General features: G+C 43.4%; 1 protein-coding gene across 1 annotated transcript in view; it reads right to left on the reverse strand.

The window, feature by feature from the left end:
* Positions 1-27,573, reverse strand: part of MSH4 (mutS homolog 4) — an 84,495-nt gene extending 56,922 nt beyond the window's left edge. Inside the window, exons 1-6 of the mRNA XM_070078240.2 lie at positions 26,963-27,573; positions 25,647-25,829; positions 14,766-14,926; positions 12,332-12,442; positions 4,056-4,171; positions 3,112-3,285 (exon numbers count right to left, since the gene is read on the reverse strand). Of these exons, the coding sequence (XP_069934341.2) occupies positions 3,112-3,285; positions 4,056-4,171; positions 12,332-12,442; positions 14,766-14,926; positions 25,647-25,829; positions 26,963-27,422 (1,205 nt within the window). The 5' untranslated portion in view covers positions 27,423-27,573. The remainder of the gene's footprint in view (positions 1-3,111; positions 3,286-4,055; positions 4,172-12,331; positions 12,443-14,765; positions 14,927-25,646; positions 25,830-26,962) is intronic.
* Between the last annotated feature and the right edge of the window lie 242 nt (positions 27,574-27,815).

The following is a 27,815-nucleotide window of genomic DNA, read 5'->3' on the forward strand; positions in this document are numbered from 1 at the left end:
AATGGACAAGTCTATGGAGCAGCCAGGACTTGAACTGGCGCCCATATGAGATGCTGGCACTGCAGGCAGTGGATTCACTCACTATGCCACAGTGCCAGCCCCAGAATATCAATCTTTTTAAAAATAATTTATTTTAATCTACTTGAAAAACGGCTGTCCGGGAGAGATAAAGAAAAAAGGAGAGCAAGAGAGAGATCTTTCACCCATTTGTTCACTCCCCAAATGGTCAGGGCTGGGCCAGGCTGAAGCCAGGAACTTCGTCCAGGTCTCCTGGGGGAGACCAGTTCTTGAGCCATCTGCTGCCTCCCAGCTTCTTACCTCCTCAGCAAGAAGCTAAATCAGAAGTGGAGTAGCTGGGACTCGAAGTGGCACTCCTATATAGGATGGGGATGTTTCTCTAATTACTAGTGATGCTTACCATCTTTTCATGTAATTATTGGCCATTTGTTTATCTTCTTTGGAGAAATGTCTATTAAGGCCCTTTGTCCAGTTTTTTTTTTTTTTTATTGTTTTGGTTTTTTTTTTTTTTTTTTTTTTGACAGGCAGAGTTAGACAGTGAGAGAGAGAGACAGAGAGAAAGGTCTTCCTTTTTGCCGTTGGTTCACCCTCCAATGGCCGCCGCGGCTGGCGCATCGCGCTGATCCGAAGCCAGGAGCCAGGTGCTTTTCCTGGTCTCCCATGCGGGTGCAGGGCCCAAGTACTTGGGCCATCCTCCACTGCACTCCCTGGCCACAGCAGAGAGCTGGCCTGGAAGAGGGGTAACCGGGACAGAATCCGGCACCCCTTGTCCAGTTTTAAAGTGAGGTGGGTTTTGTTTGTTTGTTTGTTTGTTGCTGTTTAGTACAAATATCTTTTATTTTATAGTTTTTACTTATTTGAGAGACAGAGAGACAGAGTGTGCTCCCATCCACTTATTCACTCTCCAAATGCACAAAACAGCTGGGGTTGGGCTAGGGCCAAAGCTGGGAGCTGAGATTGCAATCCACACAAATGTAGTGCTAGGAACCAATCACTTGAACCATCATTGTTGGCTCCTAGGGTCTACATTAGCAGCAGCTGGAGTGAGAAGCTAAAGGCAGGAACCAGAGTCAGGAATCAAACCCACATTTTCTGAAGTAGGACATGGGCATCTTAGCTGGCATCTTAATCATGAGCCTAAATGCCCCCAAATATCTTTTACAACCTGATTTTGGTGAAACTTCTGAGCAGTTTAGCAACAATGGTACAATGATTAAAAACATTTATTCAAGGGTCAGTCCTATGGCATAGCAGATTAAGCTACCACCTGCAGCATCCAACATGGGTGCTGGTTCAAGTCCCAGCTGCTCCACTTCTGATCCAGCATCCAGCACCCTACTAATGTGCTGGGAAAGCAGCACAGGGTGACCCAAGTGGTTGGCCCCCTGCACCCACATGGGATACCTGGAAGAAGCTCCTGGCTTCAGCCTGGCCCAGCCCTGACCATTGTGGCCATTTCAGGAATGAACTAGCAGATGGAAAATTTCTCCCCCACCCTCTCCCTCTGAAACTCTGCCTTTCAAATAAACAAATCAGAGAGGAGAGGAGGGGAAGGGAGGGGAGAGGAAGAAAAGAAAAAAAGAAAAAGAAAGAAAAGTCCAATGAAAAATGGCCTCTCTACCTTTCCCAATATTCACTAAACACATAATACACACAATGTGTGTGTGTGTGTAATTTTTTTAACAAATATACTCAAGAACATTCAAAATACAGAAACACAGCCTAAAAAATACCAGGATATTGAAGGAATTACACTAATTAAAAAGTATTTGGAATTGGACTGAGATCTTCCCTCTGCTGGTTCACTCTCCAAATGGCCACAACAGCTGTGACTGTGCCAGGCTGAAGTCAGGAACCCAGAGCTTCTTCTGGGTCTCCCCCATGGGTAAAGGGGCCCAAGTACTTGGGCCATCTTCTTCTTTTTTCCCAGACCATTAGCAGGAAGCTGGATGGAAAGTGGAGCAGCTGGGTCAGAACCCAGCACCCATTTGGGATGCTGGCATTGCAAGTGGTGGCTTTACCTGCCACACCACAATGTTGGACCTAACCTCCACTTCTGATTTCAGCTTCCTGTCAGTGCAGATTCTAAAAGGCAGCTCAAGTAGCTGGGTTCCGGCCATCCATGTTGGAAACGAATTGTGTTCCTGGCTCCTGGCTTCAGCATAAGCCACCCCCAGTTTGTTGCAGGCATTTCAAGAATGAACTTCAGAGCTTTCTCTTTCCCGCTCTCTCTCTCTTTTACCTTTTCCCTTTCATTTCCCCTTCTCTCCCTTTCTGGTTCTCCAAATAAATTTTAAAAGAAATCTTTTAATAAAACAAATATATTTATTCACTATTTCTTCATGAAACAACTGAAAAAAATTTAAATTAATTAATCTTTAAAAAAGGACATAAAATGATACTTTTAAAAAGGATTTATTTATTTGTTTGAAAGGCAGAGTTACAGAGAGAGAGGGCGAAACAGAGTGAGAAATATCTGTAGGTTCACTCCCCAGATGGCCATAATGGCGAGGACTGGGCCAGACTGATGCCAGAGCTAGTAGCTCTTCCAGGTCTCCCACATGGGTTGCAGGATCCCAAGCACTTGAGCCATCTTCTGCTGATTTCTCAGGCACATTAGTGAAGAGCTGGATTGGAAGTAGAGCAGCTGGGACACGAACTGGCATCCATATGGATGCCAGTGTCATAGGCAACAGCTTAAACTACTACACTCTAACACCGGCCCTTAAAAATACATTTTTTAAAATTTATTTGACAGGTAGAGTTATAGACAGTGAGAGAGAGAGACAGAGACAAAGGTCTTCCTTCCATTGGTTCACTCCCCAAATGGCCACCACAGCCGGCACTGGGCCGATCTGAAGCCAGGAGCCAGGTGCTTCTTCCTGGTCTCCCATGCGGGTGCAGGGCCCAAACACTTGGGCTATCCTCCACTGCCCTCCCAGGCCACAGCAGAGAGCTGGACTGGAAGAGGAGCAACTGGGACCAGAACCCGGTGCCTACATGGGATGCCGGCACCACAGGCGGAGGATTAACCAAGTGAGCCACAGCACCGGCCCTAAAAATACATTTTTTAAAAAAGTTAGAAGATCTTACCTACAGTCTTGGTTATTAACTAGCAATTCAAGGTTTTGGGCTGATGATGAATCTATCATTGCTGTTTGTTCACTACCTTGGAAACAAATCTTCAGCGATTTGGGTGCATAAACTGAATTTTGAATAAATTCAACATATTTTAACAAAGCTGCAACAGCTGCAAGACAGTAATATCTGTAAGGTAATCAATGATATATCACTGTAAGTCTTTAATTTAAAAAATTACTGCTATAAGAAGAAACACTCATTTCAACTTATTTTCAGTAAAATTACAAGTAAGTTATAACAAATGTTCCTTATTTTAAAATACAATACTTAAGGGAACTTAAGAATACTTAAGGGTCACCAATAAACCATGTGTCAGAGACAACATTCAATGGTAATTTGTGTCTATTTTGGATTTACAACTCTAAGTACTCAAATAATGCTGAAAGAGTATGAAGACCTTAAAGGTGGGGTCAGGATGTCCCAATCAATAGGAAAATATATTACAAATTCAGTGAGAATAAACATGGTCACTAACTGAGTAAACAGTGTCCAATCTGGCTCAGAGAACATATTGATTTTGCACGTTCTGAGAAATATTTATCCTAAAAATATAATTTCCTATCTCATATTTCTAGGATTAAAAGTATGATATAATAAGAACACCACTTCAACTGTACTTCATTTCCATGCCACAACTTTTCTAGTTTACTGTGATGCTTGAGATTTTTAATCCAAAATAAAGCTGGCAGCAATCATCAGAGCAATAGATTATAACTAATTTGGGGACACTGCATAGAAACTTTAATTAACTGTTTTATTATTTCAATAATATTGTGTATTATGAGTCTGGAACTTTTCTAGGTAGTTAGTAGGGATACAGAAGGGATCAAAGAAAACTCTGCCCTCATGGAACTCACACTGGAGCTTTCTTACTTTCTTTTTAAGTTGTAACTTACTTGGACTGAACCTCCATTAGGACAGTGCTGAATTCTGCTGTGCAAAACTGTTCAATATATTCTAATCCTTTTGTTTCATTGAAGTATTTCCTTTGGACAGTAGTAAAATTAACGTTCTGAAAAAAAGTTTTAATTGCAAAATAAATTTTTAAGTGCCATATGTTGCTCAAAAGTGCTATTATAAACACATAGACAGGTGGTAAAAATATGTATACATTTTTTTCAATATTTAAATAGAAACATTAAAAACAAAATGGTTACCCATCTTTCTAAGTGTCATGTAGTACAATCTGTAGCCCTTATTAAGATTTACTCTCAGGAAATTTAACTGAATATAACAGGTACAATAGTCAAAAAGTAACCATGAGAATCTGCCTTCTAGTAGTTTATTCATAGTAACAACATCACATAGATTTTATACTAAGCCTTCCAAACTCTGTCACAATTGAGAAAGGCTAGAATCTTAGAATGTGCCAGTTGAAACTATGAAAACAATAACTGCGCCTATCAAATCCATGAAATATTATTTATATTATGCAAATTCATTGAGAATAAAGTCAGAGGCAATGGACCTTTTTAGAAAGGAAAAAAAAAGAATCATGAAGTTCTAAAGTAAAACCTTTACCTACTTCGATTGATGTAATGGGTAAAAAAAAAAAATCTGTCAAAGAGCTATCAAGACTGAAGAAAAAAAGACACTCATGGGAAAGCAGCGAATTTGTCAGGTACCAAGATTGTTTTAAAAGTTATCTCAGAGATGGACATCCATCCCAGTGGTTAAGATGGTGCTTGGGCCTGCCCACATCCTGTATCTGAGTGCTTGGGTCTGAGACCCCACTCTGCTCCTGATCTGACTTATTGCTGATGTGTATGCTGGGAGGCAGCAGGTGATTACTGAAATAACTGGGTTCTTGACATCCTTTTAAGAGAACTAGATTGAGTTCCTGGATCCCAGCTTTGGTCTTGCTCAGTCCCAGTTGTTGTAGGCATTTGGGGAGTGAATCAGAAGATGAGAGATTGCTTTTTCTCCCCCTTTCTCTCTCACTCCTCCCTCCAAAAATAGACAAAAAATAAATAAATGAGATGAATTGAAAGCTCATTTATAATTTTTATGTTTTTGGGCCACTGAGATCTGGTACCAGACAGGGATGCCCACTCTCACCACTGCTATTCAATATAGTTCTGGAAGTTCTAGCCAGAGCTATTAGGCAAGAAAAAGAAATTAAAGGGATACAAATTGGGAAGGAAGAACTCAAACTATCCCTCTTTGCAGATGATATGATTCTTTATTTAGGGGACCCAAAGAACTCTACTAAGAGACTATTGGAACTCATAGAAGATTTTGGCAAAGTAGCAGGGTATAAAATCAATGCACAAAAATCAACAGCCTTTGTATACACAGGCAATGCCATGGCTGAGGAAGAACTTCTAAGATCAATCCCATTCACAATAGCTACAAAAACAATCAAATATCTTGGAATAAACTTAACCAAGCACTGTGGGGAGCAACTCGGACTAGACTATTACTGGAATTAAGACTTATTCTATGCATCTGCTCTCCCACAATATGGTGCTGAGAAGGGAGTAACAACTTCTACGCAGCTGCCTCTCGCTAACTTGAGTGATGACCTGCAGGAGCTGATCCTGCTCCTGATTGGAGGAGAGCAGCGTACTCGGCGTGTGGGTAGCAGAGCACGGATTGGTGGAAGAGGACTATAAAGGAGGAGAGAGACAACATGCACCAGGAACATCTATCTGAAGGAACATCTGTGCAGCCCCCGAGAGAGCCGGCCGGCAGTGTGCTGCTCCCCCGCAGAAGTGGGGAAAGTGGCAGGGGGAACCACCCTTCCACAGAGGTGGAAGGGACGGTAGCCAACCCGGGAAGAACCAGCAGCAAACCCGGGGAGGGCCGAGCAGACGAAAGAACAGCGCAGGGTCCTGTGTCGTTCCTCCACGAAGAGGGGGAGCGACGTAATGGTGCCGTGACTCGGATAGGAAACCTAGGAGGGAAGAAGCGGGAAGAAGTGGGAAAATACCGGAGAGAGAGACTAGAAGAGCCTAAGGAAAAGCCGGACGGAAAAGGTGCCGGAAGAAGCTATTGAAAGCCTAGGCATAGACTCGGATACGGACTGTGGGAAAGAAGTTAGGATTGAAAGCTAGGAGATTGAAAGCGAAAGTGAAACCTAGAAGAAACTTAGACTCGGATACGGACTGTGGGGAGAAGCCAGGAGAAATGAGAGGGGAATATTGTTGGAAGAAAAGTTAGGAAACATACCGGGTAGAGAAAAATGTTAGGGAAAATGAAGCTGCGGGGGCAGGCTGAGGCGGAGACGTAAGCTATGTTGGGATTCTTCAAGTCAGCCCGGAAAACAAAAGGCGAAAAGCTAAACCAGAGGCAGAGATGCGTGAGCTAGGTTGGAATCCATCAGATTAGCCCGGGAGCAAAAGACAGGAAGCCAAACCGAAAGGCACAGACGTGAGCTAGGTTGAATTCGCCAGGTTAGCCCGGGGAACTTAGACTGAATACCGGTGGCGGAAACGTGAGCTAGGCTGTGTGATTCGCGGAAGCCGCCGCGTGCAGAGAGAGCACGGGGCGTGAATAGATAGGGAGTGCGGGGCTGACACGGAGGCCGTGGTGCGGGCGCGAAGGGGCACGGAGACCGCGGAGAGCGCGTGAAGCCAGGAAGCAGCTCAGAGCCGGGAAGCCGCCGCGGGGCGAGGCGCCAAGAAGCAGCCTCGGGGCGGGCGCCAGGAAGCCGCGGGATAAGAGAAACAGAAGTTTAGAAGTAAAATGAGAGAAATAGGAATGCTGGCAGATAGAAGTAAAATAGGAGAGATAGGAATGCCTGGAGATAGAGAAATAGAGAAAAATAAGGCCTCCCCACAACATGGCAATGAGAGAGCTTGGATTCGGTCTGCCTGATTAGTAAGACAATAAGCACCTGTGGGCGGCTGCAGGTCACCGAAGACAGGCACGTTATCAACACCAATAAGTCTCCCCACAAGACGGCAATGAGAGGGCTTGGATTCAGTTTGCCTGATTGATAGGGCTTGTAAGCACCTGCAGGCACTTCTAGCAGAGCAGAGCATGCGCTGCAGGGCACCGAACACAGGCACGCATCAAGTGCCTAAAAACCTCCTCACAACATGGCGAAGAGAGGACCCAGACTCAGTTTGCCTGATTGGTAGGGCTTGTAAGCACCTGTGGGCAACTCTAGCAAGCAGAGCAGAGTGTGTGCCACGGGGCACCAAAGACAGGCGCGTATCAACGCCAAAAAAATAAAAAGAAAGGGGGATCTGTGGGGAGCAACTCGGACTAGACTATTACTGGAATTAAGACTTATTCTATGCATCTGCTCTCCCACAATATGGCGCTGAGAAGGGAGTAACAACTTCTACGCAGCTGCCTCTCGCTAACTTGAGTGATGACCTGCAGGAGCTGATCCTGCTCCTGATTGGAGGAGAGCAGTGTACTCGGCGTGTGGGTAGCAGAGTTGGGATTGGTGGAAGAGGACTATAAAGGAGGAGAGAGACAACATGCACCAGGAACATCTATCTGAAGGAACACCTGAGCAGCCCCCGAGAGAGCCGGCCGGCGGTGTGCCGCTCCCCCGCGGAAGTGGGGAAAGTGGCCAGGGGAACCGCCCTTCCACGGAGGTGGAAGGGACGGTAGCCAACCCAGGAAGAACCAGCAGCAAACCCGGGGAGGGCCGAGCAGACAAAAGAACAGCGCAGGGTCCTGTGTCGTTCCTCCACGAAGAGGGGGAGCGACAAAGGACGTTAAAGAAATCTACAATGAAAATTACAAAACCTTAAAGAAATAAATAGAAGAGGATACCAAGAAATGGAAAAATCTTCCATGCTCATGGATTGGAAGAATCAGTATCATCAAAATGTCCATTCTCCCAAAAGCAATTTATACATTCAATGCAATACCAATCAAGATACCGAAGACCTTCTTCTCAGATCTGGAAAAAATGATGCTGAAATTCATATGGAGACACAGGAGACCTCGAATAGCTAAAGCAATCTTGTACAACAAAAACAAAGCTGGAGGCATCACAATACCAGATTTCAGGACATACTACAGGGCAGTTGTAATCAAAACAGCATGGTACTGGTACAGAAACAGATGGATAGACCAATGGAACAGAATTGAAACACAAGAAATCAATCCAAACATCTACAGCCAACTCATATTTGATCAAGGATCCAAAACCAATCCCTGGAGTAAGGACAGTCTATTCAATAAATGGTGCTGGGAAAATTGGATTTCCACGTGCAGAATCATGAAGCAAGACCCCTACCTTTCACCTTACACAAAAATTCACTCAACATGGATTAAAGACTTAAATCTACGACCTGACACCATCAAATTATTAGAGAGCATTGGAAAAACCCTGCAAGATATAGGTACCAGCAATGACTTCTTGGAAAACACCCCAGAAGCACAGGCAGTCAAAGCCAAAATTAACATTTGGGATTGCATCAAATTGAGAAGTTTCTGTACTGCAAAAGAAACAGTCAGGAGAGTGAAGAGACAACCGACAGAATGGGAAAATATATTTGCAAACTATGCAACTGAGAAAGGGTTGATAACCAGAATCTATAAAGAAATCAAGAAACTCCACAACATCAAAACAAACAACCCACTTAAGAGATGGGCCAAGGACCTCAATAGACATTTTACAAAAGAGGAAATCCAAATGGCCAACAGACACATGAAAAAATGTTTAAGATCACTAGTAATCAGGGAAATGCAAATCAAAACCACAATGAGGTTCCACCTCACCCCAGTTAGAATGGCTCATATGCAGAAATCTACCAACAATAGATGCTGGAGAGGATGTGGGGGAAAAGGGACACTAACCCACTGTTGGTGAGAATGCAAATTGGTTAAGCCACTATGGAAGTCAGTCTGGAGATTCCTCAGAAACCTGAATATAACCCTACCATTCAACCCAGCCATCCCCCTCCTTGGAATTTACCCAAAGGAAACGAAATTGGCAAACAAGCTGTCTGCACATAAATAAATATTTTTAAAATAAAAAACAGAAGTTATCCCAAAGTGGGCATTTAGAAGAACAGTTGTTGCTTGGGACACCTGCATCCCCTATCAGAATACCGGGGTTTGAGTCCCAGCTCCACTTCCAATTCTAACTTCCTGCTAATGTATATCCTGGGAGGCAGCAGGTCATGGCTCAAGTACTTGCATTCCTGCTACCCACATGGGAGATCCAGATTGAGTTCTGGGATCTTGACTTTGGCCTGGCCTGGCACAACTGTTTTGGGCATTTAAGGAGTAAACCAGCAAATGGGTGATCTCTTTGTCTGTGTCTGTCTTTCAAATAAAAATTGTTTTGAAGATTTATTTATTTGAAAGGCAGAGGAGAGAGAGAGAGAGAGAAATCTTCCATCTGCTGATTCAATCCTCAAATGGCCAGGCAGGCTGGGCTGGACCAGGTTGAAGCCATGCACCAGGAACTCCATTCAGATCTTCCAAGCTGGTGATGGAGTAGCAGTGACTCGAACTGATGCTCAGATGGAATGCCAGCATCGTAGGCAGTGGCTTAATCCACTGTGCCACAATGCTGGCCCCTCAAATAAGTCTTTGTAAACAGTAAAAATTTTAAAAATAAAAGTTATTTTACTTAACCTTCATAATGACCCTATGACAAGTCTCATTAATGCCAATTTTTCTATAAGTAATAGCATAAAGTTAACATGTTCCAGAGCTGAGACCAAATTTAGATTTGACTATGAAATCCATGCTCCTTCTGCTTTATAGTTTTTGATTTAATGAAGGTCTTTTTATGATAAGTAGTAGAAGTATTTTAAATTAACAGAGATAAATTTTCCTGCTCGATCCCTATCACAACCAGAGTTTCGGCAATGCTACAAAGCAAAAGAGAGTTGGAGGCTGTGTAGGAAGTTAAAGTGCCCCCTTGGGATGCCCACATCCCATATCAGAGTACTGAGGTTCAAGCCCCAGATACATGGCTTCTGATCCAGCTTCCTGCTAACGCACCCAGGAGGCAGCAGATGATGGCCTAGATACTTGGGTTCCTGTTGCCTGTTTGGGAGACCCAGTTGACGCTTCTGTTGCAGACATTTGGGGAGTGAACCAGAAAATGGAATCTCTCTCTTCTTTGTCTTTCTCTCTATCTCTGTCACTTTGCCTTTCAAATAATAAATAAGTAAATCTTCAAAAAAAAAGAAATTTGATATTTGAAAAAAATATTTCCTATATTTGCTAAGTTTAATCACACTATAATACTCCAGAATTCCCATTCAAGGTCGTTGTTATTTGTTATTCTATAATATTTGTAACCATTTCATCTTTAGTCAAAAGAGCATACACACAATTTTAAAAGTAAATAAGGGCCGGCGCCGCGGCTCACTAGGCTAATCCTCCGCCTAGCGGCGCCGGCACACCGGGTTCTAGTCCCGGTTGGGGCGCCGGATTCTGTCCCGGTTGCCCCTCTTCCAGGCCAGCTCTCTGCTGTGGCCAGGGAGTGCAGTGGAGGATGGCCCAGGTGCTTTGGCCCTGCACCCCATGGGAGACCAGGAAAAGCACCTGGCTCCTGGCTCCTGCTATCGGATCAGCGCGGTGCGCCGGCCGCAGCGCGCTGGCTGCGGCGGCCGTTGGAGGGTGAACCAACGGCAAAGGAAGACCTTTCTCTCTGTCTCTCTCTCTCACTGTCCACTCTGCCTGTCAAAAAATAAAATAAATAAATAAATAAATAAAAGTAAATAAAATACATGTATGGTAATAATAGTAACAATGATAATAATATTAATGTTTCCTCTGTTCCATTCAGAACTTTGCTGAATGTAACACCAATGAAGCCGTCTCTGATTATCCTTTATAAAATTCAATTCTCTAGGAAGTAGGTACTCCTATTGTCCCTGATTTACTGATGAAAAAGTTAAAGCTCAAAGAGAATGAGTAACTTAACCTGCACAAAGTCACTTAGAGTCAGGTTTTGAAACAGGACAGTGTGACTCTATTCTTAAGCATTATGATACATGGCCTTCTATCTCAAATGTACTGAATACAACTGGTCTTCAAAAAATTCATGAAAATTCATATTATCAAAACACAACACATGGAGTTTTAAAATGTTTTTGCACTAAAATAAACTTATCTTTCAATTCAATTTTCCATAAACTTTTTGAGGTACCCTTACATATGCTGTGTTGGCCTCTGGAAGACTTATCTATTCCCACTTTCCCCATGATTCTGGTCTGTCAACTATAGTACTTCGTGAGCATGAACTGGAATTAATTATAACTCTAACATGGGAAAATAAAGTAAGAACAGTCAGCATCCTTCCCTGGAATTTGCATCTGAATATTAGAATAAAGTGCTGTTGCATAGCTGGTAAAGCCGCCACCTGCAGTGCAGGCATCCCACATGGCTGCAGGTTCAGGTCCCCACTGCTCCACTTCTAATTCAGCTCCCTGCTGTAGCCTGGGAAAGTGGTAAAGGATAGCCCCAGTCCTTGGGCCACTGCACCCGCATGGGAGACCAGGAGGAGGATCCTGGCTTCAGGTCAGCTCAGCTCCAGCTGTTGCAGCCATTGGGGAGACAGCCCGCAGATGGAAGGCCTCTCCCTCCCTCCCTCCCTCCCTCTCTCTCTTTGCCTCTCCTCTCCGTGTAACTCTGAGTTTCAAATAAATAAACAAATTAAAAAAAAAAAAAAGGCGGCCTAATCAGAACACGAAAAAAAAATTAAACTTGGAAAGATGTACATAAATAAGGATTATGGAAAGAAGTATGAAGTAATCAATGAAAGAGAACAAATAATGAATCACCAAACAGACAACAGATTTAGGACAGGGATCATTTTTAGCAATGAGTCAAAGACAGCTGATGGCTACATAGGATCTCTAATAGCACAACACATCTTGCATGATTGCAAGTACTGAATATACTAAGAACAAGAAAAAAGGGGCTGGTGTTGTGGCACAGCATCCAATAAGAGCACCAGCTTAAGTACTGGGTTCTCTGCTTCCAATCTAGCTCCTTGTTAATGCACCTGGGAAAGCAGAAGATGGCTCAAGTCTTTGGGTCTCTAACGCCCACTTGGGAAAACTGGATGGAATTACTGGCTCCTGGTTTCTGCCTGGTTAGGCCTGACCATTGCAGCCATTTGAGGAGTGAACCTATGGATGCAAGATTGATTCTCTCTCTGACTCTCCCTCCCTTTGTAACTCTGCCTTTCAAATAAATAAATGAATCTTAAAAAAGAAGAAGAAGAAAAATCACTCACCTTGAAATTTTCTGTGATCAGAGTAAACAACTTGGTTGAATTCCCCACAACACAAGCAGTATTTGACATTATTATTTCCAAAGGTGATAAAATTTTGAGCTTAGTGATCACCTGAAATTGTTTGAATAATTGTTTTAATAAATAATTTCTTAAATGTAAGTTTAGAAAGGTCTCTACAACAAAAGGATTCATATTTTTTCTGGGATAAGTAACTAAAATTAATTTGTAGATACCCAAAATTATAACTGTTCTAATTATATTTTTAATTAAATTGTATTTCTATGGGGATATGTGCAACATATATTTTTATATAATTACAAATCTAAAATATTATCATAAATATAGGCTATATTTACACAAAATGGTTTGTAACAACCATAGCTTTAAAAAATAACTTGCACTTAGCAAGTATACAGTCCCATAAGATTTTTAAAAATAAATTCTTCTACCATGAAAAAATATAAACATGTCCAATAGAATAACAATGAAGATACACCAGTATGGCCATGCTGGTACAGTTTAAAAGTTGAAGAGTACAGAAACACAGATGAGAAACATCTTCTTAAAATAAGATACATTTCTTAGAATTATTCCAGACATACAAATATGCAATTTCTTGAAACATTCCCGTTTTTAAAATTTTTTTTCCTTTTCTTTTGATATTATACATAAATGTAAGTAAAATGTCCATAGATAAATATAGCGTGCAGTATTAATATAACCTAAGTATAAAATAAAAAAAGGGCCAGCTTTGTAGCATAGCAAGTAAAGCTGCCTCCTGCAGTATTGGTATCCTATATGGGCCAGTTCATGCCCTGGCTGCTCCATTTCCATTCCAGCTCCCTGCTAATGGCCTGAGAAAAGCCGCAGAAAATAGGTCAAGTGTTTGGGCCCCTGCTACTGATGTAAGAGACCTGGAAGAAGCTCCTGGCTCCTGGCTTTGGCTTGGCCCAGTGCTGGCCGCTGCGACCTTCTAGGGAGTGAACTAATGGATGGAAGATCGCTTTGTCTCTCCCTCTCTCTCTCTCTCTCTGTAACTTTGACTTTCAAAATAAATAAATAAATATTTTTTTAAAAAAGTATAATGAAAATTAAGCAGTAGGAAAAGGAGGCCTACATCCTGGGAAACTATAAAAGGGAATTTGATGAATACATAATAAAGAGCAATAAAACAATAAAAATTACATAGTAGCTCATCTCTTTAAAAAATAATTAAACTCAACAATTTTTTTTTTTTTTTTGACAGGCAGAGTGGACAGTGAGAGAGAGAGAGACAGAGAGAAAGCTCTTCCTTTGTCGTTGGTTCACCCTCCAATGGCCACCGCGGCCAGCGCGCCGCGCTGATCCGATGGCAGGAGCCAGGAGCCAGGTGCTTATCCTGGTCTCCCATGGGGTGCAGGGCCCAAGCACCTGGGCCATCCTCCACTGCACTCCCTGGCCACAGCAGAGAGCTGGCCTGGAAGAGGGGCAACCGGGACAGAATCCGGCGCCCCGACCGGGACTAGAACCTGGTGTGCCGGCGCCGCAAGGCGGAGGATTAGCCTAGTGAGCCGCGGCGCCGGCCTCAACAATGTTTTAAAATACAGATTTAAGAAGCAAGCCGGCGCCGTGGCTCAATAGGCTAATCCTCCACCTTGCGGCGCCGGCACACCAGGTTCTAGTCCTGGTTGGGGCGCCGGATTCTGTCCCGGTTGCCCCTCTTCCAGGCCAGCTCTCTGCTATGGCCAGGGAGTGCAGTGGAGGATGGCCCAGGTGCTTGGGCCCTGCACCCCATGGGAGACCAGGAAAAGCACCTGGCTCCTGGCTCCTGCTATCGGATCAGCGCGGCGCGCCGGCTGCAGCGGCGGCCATTGGAGGGTGAACCAACGGCAAAGGAAGACCTTTCTCTCTCTGTCTCTCTCTCTCACTGTCCACTCTGCCTGTCAAAAATTAAAAAAAAAAAAAAAAAAAAAAAAGAAGCAGACTACCTCTACCTGATATATCACAAAATTCTTATGACAATAACCCCAGTGGTACAAAATAATCATGAGTGATATGAAATGAAGGCGAAGTAAGAAGTGAAGGTAAGACCAATTTCTCTTAACTCTGGAAAAATAAAATTCAAATGCAGATGAGAGGAAGTAACCTTCTGGAAATAGCATTATCACATATATTACCTTTGGAATGAGTCCAGGATTAGGATTAATTTGAAGATATTAATTTTAGAAAATAATATTAATAACTTTGGGATAATCAAGTACCAGTAAGACTTACTTTTTAGAACAAAATGTATTCTAAAAATAAAAATCGAATGGAAAACACTTTTAATTTAAATACTCACAATGGAGTAATCATGAATAACTTAATCCAGAAAAAAGTAAATTAGAAAGCACTGCTTTGAAAATCTGCATGCTACCCACTAGATCAACCATTTGCTAAGATTATTAAAACTCACCTTTGCATATGTTGTGTTGTCTGCAAACTGGGATAATATAATCTGTGGGCTTTTTAAATCAATACTTGCCATTCCTATTTCACCTCTGGCAAGTCCTCTCCCTTCTACAACAGCTACAATAACTGATGGGGTATGTGCAGACACTGCGGAGGATGATGTAGCTGTTTAAAATTTTTAAATAAAGAAAAAATAAACATGAATAATCATTTCTAATTCTTTCTTTTATTTTTATTTATTTGAATGGTGGGGGAGGGGAAGTTAGAGAAGGGGAACAGAGACAGAGATCTCCCAACTACCAGCTCATCCTTAAAAATCCATAACAGTCAGGACTAGCCCAGAGTGGAGGCAGGAGCGGTGAACTCAATCCAGGTCTCACATATGGGTAGCATGGACCTAAGTAGCTGAGTTATTGACTTCTGCTTCCCAAGACATGCATTAGTAGGAAGCTAAAGTTAGAAATGGAGTTGGGACCCAAATGCAGGCACAAAAGGGATATTCCAAACAACATCTTAACCATTGCAGCAAATGGCTGTCCCTTATTTCTAATTCTCTAAGATCTCAAAGCACCCAGCCTATGACATGACTATTAATCTCAAAGAAATAATGTTTATTTTTCATTAATAAATAACTTTTCACTATCCAAAACAAATAAAATTTATCAAATTATTTTGTCAAAACTTCATACTTAGAAATAAGTATGAAGTTATACATTGTTATATGAAACTATACATTGTTACATGAAGTTACAAATTGTTTTGTATTTTATTGGAATATAGTCACAAAGGGAATATTGAAATTGCAATTAAAAAGCTTAGGTTATTTACATAACTATCATAAAAAAGCTATTTGTATTTGGGCAAGTTATTTCATAGGAAATAATCATAAATCATAAATTTCAAGTATTAATCATTATCCCTGTTTCAAGAACTGGCTATAAGGATCAAATTAGATTACTTGTATGAATGCATTATACGGAGATTAAACAGTATGTAACTATGAACTCCATTTATGAGATTCCTATATAATGTGGAAATAGAAATTACAATAAAGTATATTGCTTGCTATGTGCCAAAAATGTTTCAAGTTCATTGAATCAACTCATTGAACTGTCACAAAAACCTATCAAATACATACAGTCTTCCTTCATAAGATTTATAGTTCAACAAGGAAGAGAAACAATTAAAAGAGGAATATTAATAAAAAAGATGTATATATCAGCAAGACTTTACCTACACCTACAGGATCACAGGAGGATTTCTGAAAGACTATTTCATGGGAGGGGAACATCCAACCCATATAAAACCCACAGAATTATTTGGTCTGGCCCTGCCAAGGCAACCACAGGTGGTACTCAAAATTCAGTAAACCTAGAGCAGACTAATATAATTTTGTATAGTGTACAAATGATGTTATTAATATCCAAGTGGCCTTTGGCAAAAAAATGGTTCCCATCCCTGAATAACACTCAACTAAATGAACAGCAGAGAGTTTTCTAAGCAAAGGAAATAGCATATACAAATACCTGAAGGCAAAAGAGAAAGCACCATATTCAATGTACAAAAAATAAAATCTTAGAATGTTTAAAACATAGAATATGAGTACAAAAATGATATGAGATGATGCTAGAAAGACTGGCTAGAGCAATATCATGCAATTCCTCATAAACTATGTCAAGATATTTAAATTTACCTTAACAGAGTGGGGAGCCAAAAATTATTAGAAATAATAAAAGTGTGGCATGGTAGCCACACACATGGTTCAATTGTGTACCCCTCAAATTAATTTGTTAAAGCCCTGACCTCCATTATATCAGAATGTGATTATATTTGGAGACAGGGCCATTAAAGAGGAAATTAAGGCTAAATGGGGCCTTTAAGGTATGTCCTAAAAGAAGATATTTAATTTCACAAACAGAAGCACTATTTGAAGAGACCAGAAAAGAGTGGCCACCTGTAAGCCAAGTAGAGAAGCCTAAGAAATTAACCAGCAGGGACCAGCACCAGAATCCCATATAGGCACCAGTTCATGTCCCAGTAGCTCCTTTTCCACTGCAGCTCTCTACTTACCGCTGGGAAAGCAGAGGAGGATGGCCCAAGTGCTTGGGCCCCTGCACCCACATGGGAGAACCAGGAGAAGCTCCTGGCTTCGCATCAGCCCAGCTCCGACTATTGCAGCCATTTAGGGAATGAACCAGCAGATAGCAGCGCGCACGCACATGCAATCTCTCTCTCTCTTCCTCTGTCTGTAACTGCCTCTCAAATACATACATACATACATACATCAATAAATCAAACCTGCCAACACCTTGATCTTGAACTTATGGCCTTCAGAATTGTAAAAAAGGAAGGAAGGAAGGAAGGAAGGAAGGGAGGGAGGGAGGGAGGGAGGGAGGGAAACCTTTCTGTTAAGTCAACTGCTCTGTGACATTTTATGATAGCAACTCCAAACAAATATAGTGGCTAACTATAAAAATAAATTATATTTCTACATATCAGCCATAAACATTTATAAAAATTAAGTTTAAATGATACTATAATAGGAGATGGCATTGTGGTACAGCAAGGTAAACCACTGCTTGTAACACCAGCATTTCAAAGCAGGGCATTGGTTTGAATCCCAGTTGCTTTGCTTCCAATCCAGTTCTCTGCTAATGTGACTGGAAAAGCAGCAGATGATGGCCTAAATACTTGGGCCTCTGCCACCAAAGTACAAGAACTGGATTGAGTTGCTGGCTCCTGGCTTCATTCTGACCTAGCCCTGGCCACTACAGGTATCTGGGGAGTGAACAAACAAATGGAAAAATTGATATTTCTCTTTCCCTCTCTCCATCCCTGTCTGTCACTCTGCCTTTCAAATAAATGAGTAAGTCTTTGGGGTCGTCATTGTCACACAAAAGGTAAAGCCACCACCTGTGGTGCCAGCATCCCTTATGAGCACTGGCTTGAGTCCTGGCTGTTCCAGTTCCAATCCAGCTCCCTGCTAATGTGCCTGAGAAAGCTGCAGAAGATAGCCCAAGTGCTTGGGCCCTGGCACCCACATAGGAGATCCAGAAGAAGCTCCTGGCATCCAATTGGCCCAGCTCTGGCCATTGTGGTCACTTTGGAAATGAACCAGCGGATTAAGATCTCTATCTTTCCTTGCTCTAACTTTGCCCTTCAAATAAATCTTAAAAAAATAAAAATCTTTAAAAAAAAAATATAGGATAGGTACAAAAAAAGATACCATAGCAACAAGTTCAACAAAAATACATAAAACTTGTATATAAGAAATTATTAAAATTTTATGGAAAGCAGTAAATAAGACTTGAGTAAATGGAGATGTATCCCATACTCATGGATAGAAAGACCCATCATGGGCTCAGGTTCTAGTCCCAGCTGCCCCTCTTCCAATCCAGCTCTCTGCTATGACCTTGGAAAGCAGTAGAGGATGGCCCAAGTCCTTGGGCCCCTGCACCCACATGGGAGACCAGGAGGAAGCACCTGGCTCCAGGCTTTGGATCGGCGCAGCTCCAGCCATTGTGGCCATCTGGGAAGTGAACCAACAGAAAGAAGAGCTCTCTCTCTGTCTTTCCCTCTCACTGTCTGTAACTATACCTCTCAAATAAATAAATAAAATCTTTAAAAAAATAAAAAGGAAGAAAGACCCATCGTTTCAATTCTAACAGGATCTATTGAGGGGTCTGGCACTGTGGCACAGTGGGTTAAGCCACCATCTGCAGTGCTGAGATCCCATATAGGCACTGATTTGAGTTCTGGTTGATCCACTTCTGACCCAACCCTGCTAATGTGCCTGGGAAAGCAGTGGAAGATGGCCCAAGTGCTTGGACCCCCATACCCACACAAAACCCAGAAAAAGCTCCTGGCCCCTGGCTTTGGCCTGGCTCAGCCCTGGCCAATGCAGTCATCTGGCCAGTGAGCTAGCTAGCAACATCTCTCTTTGCCTCTCCCTCTAATTCTGACTTTCAAATAAGTAAATGAATCTTTTTTTAAAAAAAGGATCTACTGATTCAGTTAAAATATAACTTCAACCAAAAGCTCAATATATTTTTTGGTAGAACTTTATAAGTTGGCCCAAAATTTATATGCAAGAGCAAAAGAACAAGAAGTCAGACTCTTCTGAAGAAGAATGTAGTAAAGGCTGTTGCTGTGGTGCATTGGGTTAAGCCATTGATTGTGATGCCAGCTTTTTAGAGGTAGTGCCAGTTTAAGTCTCGGCTGTTGTCGCTCCCCTTCTTCGCAGAGGAACGACACAGGACCCTGCGCTGTTCTTTTGTCTGCTCAGCCCTCCCCGGGTTTGCTGCTGGTCCTTCCCGGGTTGGCTACCATCCTTCCACCTCCGTGGAAGGGCGGTTCCCCCGGCCACTTTCCCCACTTCCGCGGGGGAGCGGCACACCACCGGCCGGCTCTCTCGGGGGCTGCTCAGGTGTTCCTTCAGATAGATGTTCCTGGTGCATGTTGTCTCTCTCCTCCTTTATAGTCCTCTTCCACCAATCCCAACTCTGCTACCCACATGCCGAGTACGCTGCTCTCCTCCAATCAGGAGCAGGTCCTACAGTTTATTGGTTGAACTGGAGGCAGCTGTGTAGAAGCTGTTTACTCCTCTCCCAGCGCCATATTGTGGGAGAGCAGATGCATAGAATAAGTCTTAATTCCAGTAACTTAGTCTAGTCCGAGTTGCTCCCCACAATTCCCCCTTTCTTTTTACTTTTGGCATTGATACGCGCCTGTCTTCGGTGCCCCGCGGCACACACTCTGCTCTGCTTGCTAGAGTTGCCCACAGGTGCTTACAAGCCCTACCAGTCAGGCAAACCGAATCCGGGTCCTCTCTTCGCCATGTTGTGAGGAGGTTTTTAGGCGCTGATGCGTGCTTGTGTTCGGTGCCCTGCAGCGCATGCTCTGCTCTGCTAGAAGTGCCTGCAGGTGCTTACAAGCCCTACCAATCAGGCAAACCGAATCTGAGCCTTCTCATTGCCGTATTGTGGGGAGACTTATTGATGTTGATTCGTGCCTATCTTCGGTGACCTGCAGCTCATACTCTGGTCCAGCTGCCTGCTGGTGCTTATCGCCTAATCAGGCAGACCGAATCTAAGCTCTCTCATTGCCGTGTTGTGGGGAGGCCTTATTTTTCTCTATTTCTCTATCTCCGGGCATTCCTATTTCTCCTATTTTACTTCTATCTACCAGCATTCCTATTTCTCTCATTTTACTTCTATACTTCTGTTTCTCTTATCCCCGCGGCTTCCCGGCGCCCGCCCTGAGGCGGCTTCTCGACTTCGTGCGCACTCCGCGGTCTCCGCGCCCCTTCGCGCCCGCACCACGGCCCTGCGCCAGCCCTGCACTTCCTATCTATTCGCGCCTCGTGCGCTCTCCCCACTTGTGCCCCACGCGCTCTCTCTGCGCTCGGCGGCTTCCGCGAATCACACAGCCTAGCTTACGTTTCCGCTTCTTGGTTTTCAGTCTAAGTTCCCCGGGCTAACCTGGCGAAATCCAACCTAGCCTACGTCTCCACCTTTCGGTTTGGCTTCCTGTCTTTTGCTCCCCGGGCTAATCTGACGGATTCCAACCTGGCTTACGCGTCTCCGCCTCTGGTTTTAGCTTTTCGCCTTTTGCTCCCCAGGCTGACTTGACGAATCCCAACATAGCTTACGTCTCCGCCTCAGCCTGCCCCCGCAGCTTCATTTTCCCTAACATTTTTCTCTACCCGGTATGTTTCCTAACTTTTCTTCCAACAATATTCCCCTCTCATTTCTCCTGGCTTCTCCCCACAGTCCGTATCCGAGTCTAAGTTTCTTCTAGGTTTCACTTTCGCTTTCAATCTCCTAGCTTCCCCGCCACAGTCCGCATCCGAGTCTATGTTTCCTCCAGCTTTCACTTTCGCTTTCAATCCTAACTTCTTCCGGCACTTCTTTCGTCCGGCTTTTCCCTAGGCTCTTCCCTAGTCTCTCTCTCCGGTATTTTCCCGCTTCTTCCTGCTTCTTCCCTCCTAGGTTTCCTATCCGAGTCACGGCACCATTATGTCACTCCCCCTCTTCGTGGAGGAGCGACACTAAACCCTGCCTAGGTTTCCTATCCGAGTCACGGCACCATTATGTCGCCCCCCCCTCTTCGCGGAGGAACGACACAGGACCCTGCGCTGTTCTTTTGTCTGCTCGGCCCTCCCCGGGTTTGCTGCTGGTCCTTCCCGGGTTGGCTACCATCCTTCCACCTCCGTGGAAGGGCGGTTCCCCCGGCCACTTTCCCCACTTCCGCGGGGGAGCGGCACACCACCGGCCGGCTCTCTCGGGGGCTGCTCAGGTGTTCCTTCAGATAGATGTTCCTGGTGCATGTTGTCTCTCTCCTCCTTTATAGTCCTCTTCCACCAATCCCAACTCTGCTACCCACATGCCGAGTACGCTGCTCTCCTCCAATCAGGAGCAGGTCCTACAGTTTATTGGTTGAACTGGAGGCAGCTGTGTAGAAGCTGTTTACTCCTCTCCCAGCGCCATATTGTGGGAGAGCAGATGCATAGAATAAGTCTTAATTCCAGTAACTTAGTCTAGTCCGAGTTGCTCCCCACAGGCTGTTCCACTTCCGATTAAGCTTCCTGCTAACATACCTGGTAAGGCAGCAGAAGATGGCCCAGAAGATGGGGGTCTTTGACACCCATGTGGGAGACCTAGATGAAGCTGGAGACTCGTGGCTTTGGCCTGGCCCAGACCTAACTGTTGCAACCACTTGTGGAATAAACTAGCGGATGAAAGATTTTTATTTTCCTCTCTCTCTCTCTCTCTCTACATGTCTCTCCCTCTTGTCACTTTGTCTTTCGAGTAAATAACTCTTAGAAACAAAAAAAGAAGTGATATATTAGTTTATTACTGTAATGAAATGTCTGAGGCAAGCTGCTTTATAAAGAGAAAGCATTTGTTTAGCTCACAGTTTTGGAGGTTGAAAGTCCAAGCATCATGGGGCAGACTTGTAAGCTAGGAAGCAGAGAAGGGCTGGACCCAAATCCAGGCTTTTAATTTACCTTCTGATGATACCTCCTCCCCACTATGACTTAAGAACCTCCCACTAGATCCCACGTATATCAAATACCATACTGGGATTAAGTTTCTACCCTTTTGATATTGTTATCTTTTGACTTTGAGGTTTCTACTTGAGGTCAGATGCCAAATCATACTCAAACCATGGCATTCCACTCATGGCCCATTAAACTTAGGTCCTTCTCACATACAAGATTCCATCCCCAGAGGTTCCAAAGTCTTAACTCAGTCCACCAGTAATTCAAAAGCCCAAAATTGTATCTGACACTCAAGGAACTCTTTCATTTCTGAGCCCTTGCATGATCAAAAACAAGTAATATATTTTCAAGATAGGCACAGAGTACATATATTCCTATTATAAAAAGGTAAAACAGGAATACTTGGCCCAAATCAAGATAGAAACCTAACAGGGAAAACATTAAATCATTTTTTAAAGTTTTTAAAATTTATTTCTTTGAAAGGTAGAGTTACCAACAGGAGGAGAGACAGACAGAAAGGTCTTCCATCTACTGGTTTATTCTCCAGATGGCTGCAATGGCCAGAGCTGGGCTGATCTAAAACCAGGATCCAGGAGCTTCTTCTGGGTCTCCCACACAACTCCATTGGCACAAGCACTTGGGCCATCTTCTATTGCTTTCCCAGGCCATAAGCTGGATAGGAAGAAGAGCAGCCGGAACACAAACTGATGCCCATGTGGGATGCTGGCACCACAGGAGGAGACTTAGTCTATTACACCACAGCACAGGGCCCCAAACATTAAATCTTAAAGCTTGATGACTGCCATGCAGGGCACATTGTGGTGGGGGATGGGCTACCAAGAGCGTGGGAAACCATGCCCCACAGCTTCGCTGACTGTAACGCAGGCTTTAGTTCCTATAAATTCGAGTTATCATCCCTGCAACTATCCCAGGAGGGTGTTGCACATTGGTAGTACAGAGTTGCAATGGCAGTCCTGCCCCTGCAGCTCAATTAGCCTTGGTGAAAAGTGTCTGTGGCTCCAACTCCTTATTTCCAGTTGGCATTGCCCTAGTTAAGGCTCTCCACCTCTGTGACAATTCCCTATCTGGGCCCTGAGGATGTCTAAGACATTCTTTAAAATCTAAGTGGAGGGCCAGCGCTGTGGTACAGCCGGTAACGCCCTGGCCTGATGTGCCGGCATCCCACCCGGCTGCTCTACTTTCCATCAAGCTCTCTGCTATGGCCTGAGAAAGCAGGAGAAGATGGCCCAAGTTCGTGTGCCCCTTCCCCCATGTAGGAGACCCGGAAGAATCTCTTGGCTCCTGGCTTCAAAACGGCACAGCTCCAGCCATTGTGGCCATCTGGAGAGTGAACCAGCAGATGGAAGACCTCTCTCTCTCTCTGCCTGTCATCCTCTCTCTGTGTAACTCTTTCAAATAAATAAATAAATCTTTAAAGAGACAGCGAGAGCGAGAGAGAGCGAGAACACTCTACCTTGCCTCCCAGGCATTCCTTTGAAATCTTGATGGAAGCTTCCATTACCCCATAATTCTTTGTGCATGCTTGCAAAATCAGCAACATGGATGACATCAAGTTCTGCTACTGCATGCGTTGTATTTAGGTTCACTTCAGCCACAGCTACAGTAGTCTTGCAGCACTTAGCTAGCAACCCAGAAAGAATCAGAGCTGGTCCTAAGAAAGCAGGGTGCCCTAGAGCTTTTTCCTGAAGGTATTCTGCTCTTGAAAATCTTTGAAACAAATTTTTACTTTTAAACCTGTGATCCCGTGATGGCAGCAATGGCCTTGAAGATTTTTGAGATGCCCTCTAGGTCTCTTATAAATTGTTCCCATGGTTCAGCAGTGTTAATATCTTTACCAAGTGGCTGCTCAACCAATACTTTCCTTGGCTATACACCTTTACCAGCTTTTTCACTTGGTTCCTAGCCAGACTGTGAATTTTCCAAATAGTTTTTACGCTGATACTTTTTTCTCTTGATTTTCACTGTAAAATTGACTAAAAGTGGCCAATAATACCCATACTGCAGCTTTAACACTTTGTTTCCTTGAAATTTCTTCTGCCAAATGAATACCTTAGTTTATCACCTAAATTCAGTCTCCCAAAAGCATCAAGGCATGGACACAATACAGCCAGGTTCCCTGCTGTAACAAGGGTGTCCCTTAATTGAATTCCTAATGGAATCTTCATTTGCATCTGAAACATCATCAGCAAGGCCTTTTACTGTCCACATTTCTATCAGGATTCAAGTCCTCTCAGCCCTTACCAGAACTACCCATAAAGCTCCAGTTATAGCATCATAGGCATTATCTAATCTCCTCTCCCAAACTCTTCCAATCATTTCTGATAAACTAATTCCAAAAGGCTCTTCCACAACACCATTACTCAGTACCAATTTTTTGAATTAGCTTGTTGTTACTACAACAAAATACCTGAGGAAACTAACTTTATAAAGACAAAAGTTTTATTTAGATTTGGAGATCCAGTCCAAGATAAAGCAGCCCTATTTGTCTGGCCTCTAATGAGGACAGTGGATAGCAACAACAAAGTGAATGTGGAAGAGGATCACTCAACAATCCAGGAAGCAGAGAGAGAGAGAGACAGGTTGAGCTTTTAAACAACCTCTCATGTGAACAAACATTTTGAGGGCATGCCCCCAACAAGATTCCATAAGCCAACTCCTAAAAATTTGGCATCCCCAAGTCTTTAACAAGGATTTTTGGAAAACTCCCAAACTAGTATTCAGCTAGTATTCACCAAGTGGTAGCCAGTGGCTTGTGAAGGGTTAGAGTAGGAGGGTTGTCCTACCGGAAAGCAAGACTTTTTATGGGGGCAGATGTTATATGCAATGGGTTAAGACACTGCTTGGGAAACCCCCATCTCTTATCTGAATGCCTGATTCAAGTCCCAGTTACTCTGCACTTCCAATCCAGATTATTGCTAATGTACCTAGGAAATAGCAGATGATCAACCAAATACTTGGGTTCCTGAAACCCATGTGGAAGACCATGATGGAGTTCCTGACTCCTGGATATGGCCTGTCCCAATCCTAGCTGTTATAGACATTTGAGGACTGAACCAGCAAATGGAAAATCTCTCTCTCTGTCACTCTGTCATTTCTTTCAAATCAATCTTTAAAAAATTTCTTAGTGGCTGGTGCTGTGGCTCAGCGGGTTAAAGCCTTGGCCTGAAGCACTGGCATCCCATATGGATGCTGGTTCTAGTCCTGGCTGCTCCACTTCCAATCCAGCTCTCTGCTATGGCCTGGGAAAACAGTTAAAGATGGCCCAAGTAGTCCTTGGTCCCCTGTACCCATGTGGGAGACCCAGAAGAAGCTCCTGGCTCCTGGCTTCAGATAGGCGCAGCTCCGGCCATTGCAGCCATCTGGGGAGTGAACCAGCGGATGGAAGACCTCTCTCTCTCTCTGTCTCTACCTTTCTCTGTAACTCTTTCAAATACATAATAATTTAAAAAATTTCTTATATAAAATGGAAAACTTTACTGTGTCAAAATGGTTAAAATAATGCAGGCCTGCATTTATTAACAAACAGCATCAGAAACTACCTAGCTTCAAATTATGGATATGGGTAAATTTATATACCTTTGAATCATCCATGTCAGTTATAGTTTAATAATTTATTATTTTTTGAGATAACATATTTTTATTTTACCTTATAGTCAAAGTCTTATTGGTGCCATCAAATAAAGAGCCCAACAAATAAAAAATTAAAAAAAAAAATCACAGTTGAGCAGGAAAATAGGCATTGGGGTATACATACATAATAATTAAAGATAATTTCAAATGAACTTAACCTTCTTAAATTATAACTTACAAAACTTTAAAGGTTTCAAAAGATCAGTGAGGTTAATTTTTGACTCATTTTACCTGAATATCCTACTTGCGGTGTCCAAGTTTTATACCCCTGTCTTTGCTGATTTCCAGCAGGGAATGGAGTTTTAAGTACTTGAGGATACTTAGTATCTGGTGCAGAGGATGAGCTTGTACCAAAAGTAAAATTTGATGCAACTGCATTTTCCACATAAGACTTTTTGTTTCCAAAGTATGAACCTGAATTTGAAAAATTAATTACTAATGGATTAGAATTATACAATTATATATTAATTCCTATTATTTATATCATGTTACTTACCATAAAATGTCATCTGATAATTTTTTAAGTATGACAAAATGACAAATTTATTGACATTGATAATCTTTTACTAAAATACATTAATATGGCTTTTGCATCTCAATTTCACTGATTACTCTTGCAAAATCCTTTAAATACACACCAATATGTTTAATTTCAAAGAATATACATAAACAGTCTAGCATAGTGTCTTGACACATGTTTGGGCTCTATGAAAACTCATTATTCTTATTTTCCTCAAAAAACTTTTAAGGTCAGTGTTGTGCAGGTTAAGTTGCAGCTGCCAAAGCTGTCATTCCATATTGGAGTGCCAGCTGGAATCCTGGCTACTCTGCTTTGGACTGGCTTCCAGCTAATGGGCCTGGAAAGGCAGCAAACGGCCCAAACACTTGGGTCCATACCACGCATCTGGGAGACCAGGACAGAGTTTGGCCTGGCCCAGATCTCTCCCTTTCTTACAATTCCTGTCTTCCCATAACCACCATGGAATCTAACTTATTTCTCTGTATGGGTTCCAGCCGCAACCAATGACACACTCTATTTGGATAATTTGAGGAAGATTTGGTAAGGGAGTATTTACAAAGCTGTGGGCAGGGTGTAGGGGTTCAGTCATAAAGACGGATGCAGGAAAAAGACAAAATGTGCTCTATTAGCATCCTAGGCTTAAAGAGTTAAGCCCTTTCTTGAACCTGATGCACATTTCTTAGTTCTCCTCCTACTCCTTTAATCTCTATTTTACCGTATCTTCTTCATATTCTTCCTTTGATTCCAAATGTGCTGGTAACTTTCAAATCTGCATCCCACATACAGTATACAGAATTGATTTCAGCTTTCCTAGATCGAGTCATTCACTATCTCAATCCTGTCGCGGAACCATTTTAAAGTGTTTTACCCACTCAGACCTATCAAATTCCAGGACACCCAGCTGCTGTCCTCCAACCAAGCCACAGCTGAACTCTGAGGTAAACGTCACCCCCATCTGCCCGCACTCCGCAGCTGAGCCGCAGCTGAAGGCCTCGCAAGCACGCCCGCCCGCCCGAGAACTCCTTGCCTTGAGCGGGCCCAGCACTCCGAGGGCAGAGGAAGGTGCTGTTGCTGCTGCTCCTGTCGCCGGCGACTCCAGACGTGCCTGGCGGGGTGGACGCAGGGAAGGCCTGGCCCGAAGAGCGGCTCTGAGAAGCATCCTGGAGTCCCAAATTGTAGCGGGGACCCTGGGAGGCAGCCTCTCTCGACGACTGAGAAGCCGCAGGGGCGGAAGGCGAGGTTGAAGAGCTAGCACGTCTCAACATGCTCCCGAATTTCCCCCACAAACAAGGTTTGGGATCCCGTGCGCCACTTCGTAGACGGCGGAAAGCCGCGCGCCGCAAAGAAAGGCGGGAAACCGCGAGCAGACGCACGAGGCTGCATGGCGCAGGCGCACAAGGTTCACAAATGTTCAGCGTTCCTACCGTAACCTTGGAACGTTGCTCTTGGCGGCGCCCAAGCCCATCACCTCGCACAAACTTAATCATATTTACCCTTCCTCAACCTGCAGGAGTCAGGCTAACGGAATTCTTCATTGCCCTCCAACACCTGTTTCGGTTATTTGCATGGGTTCCTATTTCCCTTATTGCGAAAAACATGCTTCTAATTTCCCGCTGCCACTAACAGTGAAAACATCTACTGCTCACATCTCAGGACAACCAACCTTACATTGGCCTTGGTTAAATGAGTATGTTTGTGGGCTTACAAGTTGCTTTTCAAAGACTCCTTCATCTCTAAATAGTACGCAGATTTGTGCTAAGTGCGCAGAGAAATACAAGGTAAGGCCTCTTGGAAATTTAAGGCAGTTCGAAAAATCCCCAAGTTCTGCCTTGATTCCACAACCTTTATGGAGTAAATGTTTTTTTCCAAATACTGCAGTA

This window comes from Oryctolagus cuniculus, chromosome 7 (assembly GCF_051225735.1).
Source record: "Oryctolagus cuniculus isolate XC-2025 breed Fujian yellow rabbit chromosome 7, ASM5122573v1, whole genome shotgun sequence".
Classification (NCBI taxonomy): domain Eukaryota; kingdom Metazoa; phylum Chordata; class Mammalia; order Lagomorpha; family Leporidae; genus Oryctolagus; species Oryctolagus cuniculus.